The sequence below is a fragment of the Leptopilina heterotoma genome, unplaced genomic scaffold (assembly GCF_015476425.1).
Source record: "Leptopilina heterotoma isolate Lh14 unplaced genomic scaffold, ASM1547642v1 Lhet_405, whole genome shotgun sequence".
Classification (NCBI taxonomy): Eukaryota; Metazoa; Arthropoda; class Insecta; order Hymenoptera; family Figitidae; genus Leptopilina; species Leptopilina heterotoma.
Genome location: NW_025111068.1, coordinates 280,985 through 287,340, shown reverse-complemented (window position 1 = coordinate 287,340; position 6,356 = coordinate 280,985). Strand labels below are relative to the sequence as shown.

At 27.2% G+C, this 6,356-nt stretch overlaps 1 protein-coding gene across 1 annotated transcript; it reads left to right on the top strand.

Annotated features, from left to right (window-relative positions):
* Window positions 1–2,742: 2,742 nt before the first annotated feature.
* LOC122506295 lies at window positions 2,743–6,043 on the top strand. The gene is made up of 2 exons (XM_043618393.1): window positions 2,743–3,049; window positions 4,478–6,043. The coding sequence occupies exons 1-2, from the start codon at window positions 2,881–2,883 to the stop codon at window positions 5,497–5,499; spliced, it is 1,191 nt and encodes a 396-aa protein (XP_043474328.1). The 5' UTR covers window positions 2,743–2,880; the 3' UTR covers window positions 5,500–6,043.
* The last annotated feature ends 313 nt before the right edge of the window (window positions 6,044–6,356 follow it).

Genomic DNA, 6,356 nt, shown 5'->3' with positions numbered 1-6,356 from the left:
TTAACTTTTGAAATAAAATTGTTTAGTCTCTGAAAAAACGACTGTGCCGTTGAAAAAACATCTTAATTTTAATTAATTACTAATATGTGATAAAATCAATATTTTTACTATGAAAATAAAATTGTTTTTTCTAAACCCACATAAGATAGTGGCACCAGTGAAAGAACATTTACGGAAACTAAATGAAGTTTTATAAATGTAACATAATAATATGAGCAATTCCAAGCCAAGTGATCATAAGAATTTGCGATTAATTTGGCAATATTGAAAATACTTTCAGAATTTGTTCCTTTTCATACATGGAATAAAAGTGTATAAAAGTTTATTCAGAATTTGTTGAGTTACCTCTTACTCAAAATTTTGGTCGCTTTTTCAAAAAAGGCACACAACTTTTTTTCTTGTTAACCGATTAAGATAATTTTTTTTTTGGAAAATACTCATGATAAGAAGTACTTTAAAGAAAAAAATATAGGTTTTAAAAAAAACATTTTTTTTGACTGAAAAAAATGTTTTCGATTTGAACATTTTTTTTTTGTAAATATTGTCAATAAAGTAAAGAATACTTCCTGTAAATTTAATTATGGGACAACAATAACTTTACGAGAAAAAAAATAAAATGTCCAGCGCGGCGTGCCGGAACTCGTGCAGTATTCGCTTATGGCGACGCAAGTTTCGTTTCAAATCACTCATCTACAGGTCACAATTCTTTACTAAAACGCTTTTTCTTTTTTCTAAATCTTCGTAATTAAATTCTCTATTGATCTCTCGAGTCTTATTTTTGAATTTTTGTTTTTAAACATTTTTTTAAATAACAATAAGTATTAAAAAAAATCATAAAATCGTAAAATATATTTTTTAGCTGTTTTGATTAAAAAAATTAATTTAAAATACAATTAAAATAATTTTTGATTGTTAAAAAATAATAAATTAATTAATTAAACACTGTTTAAGGGGTTACGTACACTTAGGATTTTCAAAAAATCGATTTTTTTAAAATGCATTTTCTAAAAGTGTACCATTTCAAAAGTATTCTCTGAAAATCTGAGACAAATCGGACTATTATTTATGGAGATATAGAATTTTGAATGGAGCCGTCTCAGCCGTTACTGTGGCCAGGCGGCGGTATTCAAAACTTTGAACTCGTTTTTCTCAAAACCATGTTTTGGGAGTCGGTGATCACTGTAACTTGAGAACGGCTTTACCGATCGGTTTGAAATTTTTACCACTTATTTGTTATATAATTGGCCGGTACTTGAATGAAGGATTTTTTTTTGACAATTACTTTCTATTTTATAGCCGAAAATGTGAGTAAAATTTTTGTCAAAATACAATTTTTGACTTTCAACATCCGCCATTTTGCGAAAAATCAAAATTTCTCAAATTCCTTCGTCCAAGTACCGCATAATATCATTAACTTACGATTCCTTCTTTACGATTTGAATTTAGATGATCCAGTCAAGAGATAGCGTGATCACCGCAAAGCCATTTTTATTTAAGAAGTTCACGCAAATGTTGTATCATTCACATGTTTCTTTATATTTACCTACTATAATTTCAGAATATTTTCTTGAAAAATATATATTTCATGTGGAAAAAGATTTGTTATTAAGTATTTTAATGTGTGGCCACAAAAAATTCTTAAAAAAACAGCTTTTTTTGAAGCTCTAACTGTACGTAACCCCTTAAGGGAAAAAAATTTAATAGCTGTAAAAAGGTGCAAAACTGTCAAATGGGAATTGACTATATGTTATAAATGCTTGATAATAAATATTGCCTTAGAATATTTTACCAGAGTATTATTTTATATTAGGGTAAAAGTGGGTAATATCGCGGGTGTGGGTATTATCACTAGATAGGTCTTTTTTCTGCTTCTAGAGTAGAAAATTGAAAATAAGATTTTTAAATTATTTTTTTAATGTTCGATTGATTGTCTTCCAGTAGCACATCTGGGAAACAATACTACCGAAATATTTGTGTTTAAGCATATGAATCATATATATGGTATATTCATATATCATATATATAGGGTGTCTAGCGTCCGGGAAAACCGGGAATTTGCCGGGAATTTAGTTTGACCGGGAAAAACCCGGGAAAATGCCGGGAATTTACAAAAACATCCGGGAATTTTCAAAAAGTTCACCTAAAGTCGTTAAAATACACGGAAAATTTCAATTTAAGTAATTAATTTTAAAATTTTTTTTTAAAAATTAACGTGAATTTATAACTAATTGTCTTCAAAATACGATCTATGTACTTCGAGTGTACTATCGGAACGATTACTTTCAGTTACGTATCCTGAACTTGTTATTATTTATGGTGCTGTTGTACTAAGAGCGTGTTTAAATTTTGAGCTGCTGCGTGAACCTTAGTTTTGTATTGTCGAAAAATTTGCTCGATGTGTTTTATTTATTAATGAAATTTATTATCTAGAAAGGTAAGTACGGTTTTTTAATTTTTTATTATACTTCATAAATTAGAAATACCAATAAATATTGAACTTTATTTTATCAATTTTTATACTATTCGTGTATTTTTTTGAAGTGTTAACTGTTTATTTTTCAAGTGGTAAATTTTTATTTGAATAGTATATAGAATCTTTTAATCGTCGCCTTTTTGAATTTTCTGTTTATTATAAACAATGAATATATTAATATTTAAATAATTTCTTTTTTCTTAAAAAAGATCATTTACGAACATATTATCATATGTACCATATTTGACTTCACGATTAGATATTTAATAATATTAATAATTTTTCTATTTGTCTCTCGTTATTATGTAGGATTATTAGCAGGAATTTTCAAATGAGTCCAAATACTATTAGTCACATTTCGTATTCTGCTCTTAAGTATATGTCAAAAAAATTTTAAAATTGATACAATGGGTCGCACTGCATTAATCAGCCATGCTGCAGGAAAAAAGCACGTGCAGGCACAGAAAATTCGCCAACAAACGCTGCCAATATCAAAATTATTATCACAATCCACAGTTGCAGGCGAAAACATAAGCAGTTTACCTATTCAATTATCTTCACCTTCAGAAACCGTCGGTAAGTCTTTATTTATAAACGAAATTTAAAATTTGTTTATTTTACAAAGTTTCAAATACTTTTCTTATTTATTTTGATTCTTTTAGAACAAATTTTAATTTAAATATTAATAATATTAAGTATTAATAATAATATTAATCTTTACTTTTATTTATTTAACTTAAATTGTTAAATTATAGGAAAGAAATTTATTTATTAATTTATTTTATTTAAATTAAATTGTTAAAGTTGTATATACTAAAATGTTTATAATGTGTCTTAAAAGTTATTAGTTTTTATTGAAATCATTTTTCTTTATTGTAAAACTCTATTTATTCGAAAGTTTATTCCACAAATATGTATTAAATTAGTACTCTAACAGGGTGGCCACATGTTCAGGGATATGCCAGGTAAACAAATTTTTTGTCAGTAAAGTCAGGGAAATTTCAGTAAAAAAAATTTTGTCAGGGAAATTAAGAAAATTTAGACTTTTTCAACTTGTTTTCAAAAATTGCGACTTTTTCGACTTTTCTTCCCAACATTGCAACAAAATATAATAATTTTTAGTAAAAAAGTGCAACTTCTTTTGATTATAATTACTTATGAGAAAAATAATTATAAACAAATCTTTCAAAAATTGTTTCGAAACACTTTTTAACATAATTTTGTTGAATTTTGTAAAAATTAATTGAAAATAATTTATTTATTTAGAACTTTTAAAAATCTATTTTTGAAGAATTTTAATTGGAAATTTCGAAAATAAATAAAATATCAAAAATTTTGTTGAAAAACCTTTAAAGCTAAATTTTAAAATAACAATTAATGAAAATTAGTTTCTAATTTTTTAAAATTCAATATTTTCAGTATTTTGAATTAAATATTTTCAAAAATTCAAATACATACAAATATAATAATATTTTAGAATTATTTTTAACATTTTGGAGAAAACCATTATGTTCAAAATTTTTAATTAAAATTGATCAAAAAATTAATTAGTTTCTTTAAATTATACAAAAGTTTTTTTAAGAAATTTAATTATTTTCAAAAAATTACGTTAAAATATTTTTAAAAACTAATTATTAAAATTGTTTATAATTCTTCAAAAATTTGATCATTTTTATTTATATTTTTCAAAAATTCAATTGAGGGGCTGGATGCTATAAGGTTTTACGCGCCATGTTAAGTGAATGGCGCGAAATACATTATTGCATCCAGTCCCTCAATTATTTAAAATAAAAACTTTTATCAAATTTTAAATGTTTAAAATTTTTTTAAAATTAAAAAACTATTATCTTTTAAAATTATTTAAAAATAACTTAAGAAAAAACTATATAGAAATGTCAGGAAACTTCAGGGAAATTGATAAACTGAAACTTGTGACAACCCTGTCTAACAATCATTACTAATTTTTCAAAATTATTATTTATTACAAATAATTGTACTTTTTAGAGGAAAAATCAGCGAAAGGGGTACCGAGCATCCTGGAACAAGCTTCAAACGAGAGTTTTCGCAATACTTCTAAAAATCAAGGATCAGAAGCTATAATGAAAAAGTTTCTAATCAAGGAACATGTCACGGAAGCAGAAATTATGATATGTCTTTATTCTGTTATTCACCATAGTTCTCTGCGAAGCATTGGCGATTTAGTAACTCTTTTCTCTATAATTTTCCCAGATAGCGAAATATCAAAAGGAATGAAGTTGCAAAAAGATAAGGTGAAATATACTGTCGTATATGGCCTTGCACCTTATTTTAAAAAGAAACTAGAATCAAAAATCAATCAATGTTTACATGTAGTCGTCGGATTCGATGAATGCTTGAATAAAATTGCGCAGCGTCAACAAATGGACCTATCTATAAGATTTTGGTGTGATGAAAAAAATAAAGTTATTACGAAATATTTCGATTCAGTATTCTTAGGCCATACACGCGCTAAGGATCTTCTCCAAGGATTAAAAGCTGCTGTGCAGGAAAGTAACATATCTAAAATAATTCAAATTGGAATGGACGGTCCGAACGTTAATTTTAAAATGATTAACGATTTAGATTTAGAATTGAAAGAATTTTCAAGTGATAATCCTTTGCCATTGAAAACGGGTAGCTGTGGTCTTCATTCGACTCATGGAGCATTGAAGGCTGGAATAAAAGCTTCTAATTGGAAACTATTAGAGCTGTTTCGTGCATTATACAACTTTTTTAAAGATTGTCCTGCTCGACGACAAGATTACTCAAAAATAACGGAATCTTTCGATTTTCCCTTAAAATTTTGCGATGTACGTTGGGTTGAGAATGGAAAAGTGTGTGACAGAGTTCTTAAAATGTTAGTTCCTTTAAGGAAATATATTAACTTTATAGAAGATATAAAGAAAGAACAAGAGAAAAAACAGCAGAAAAACGACAGAAGAAAGAGAAGAGGGAAAGAAGACTCGAAGAAGAAGGACACGAAACAATATGGAAGCAGTCACTTTTAAATATTCTGGGGAATAAAAATTTCATGACTATTGCTGCTGCTATAAAAGACCAACTCCTTGGACCCAAATTAGCATTTTTTAGTTTTTTGACAACGCAAATGGAACCTTTCCTTACAGCTTTTCAGACTGATAGTCCTATGATCCCATTTCTCTTTAATGAATTAAGCGGATTATTTAAAAATATAGCATCTTCCATTATCAAATCTGAAGCACTAGAAGAGTGTACATTTACAAAATTAGATTTGACTAATAAAGACATTTTTATAAATGTAAAAAATATTGATTTAGGTTTCGCGACAAGAAATGTTCTTAAGATTACTGAAAATTTGAATGACTTGGACAACCTGATTTTTCGTAAAGATTGCAAAAACATTTTATTAAGTATTCTTAAAAAAATGAAAGAGAGGTCTCCTCTAAATTATCCAATTATCAAGTACGTTTCATGTCTAGATCCGAAATTTGTATATGAACATCCCAATAGTGCATGCCGAAGACTAACAAATTGTTTGGATGTTCTGATTGAGAATAAATGGATTTCCACTACTATGGCTGAGAATGTGAAAACTGAATTCAAAGCTCTCTCCACTTCATCTCGTCTTCGAGAAGATTTTAAAGCTTTTAAAAAAAGTGAATGTCGTTTGGATTCATTTTGGGTTGAAGTATTACAAGCTCACACTCCTTCTTCAAATTTATTCTCATTTGTAAAAATGATATTGATTCTTTCGCATGGCAATGCAGCTTTGGAAAGAGGTTTTTCGGTTAATAAAGAATGTTTAGTTGAAAATCTTAAAGAAAAAAGTTTAGTTGCTCAACGGATTGTCTATGATTCTGTAGATAATTTGCAATCCTTTGTCGTT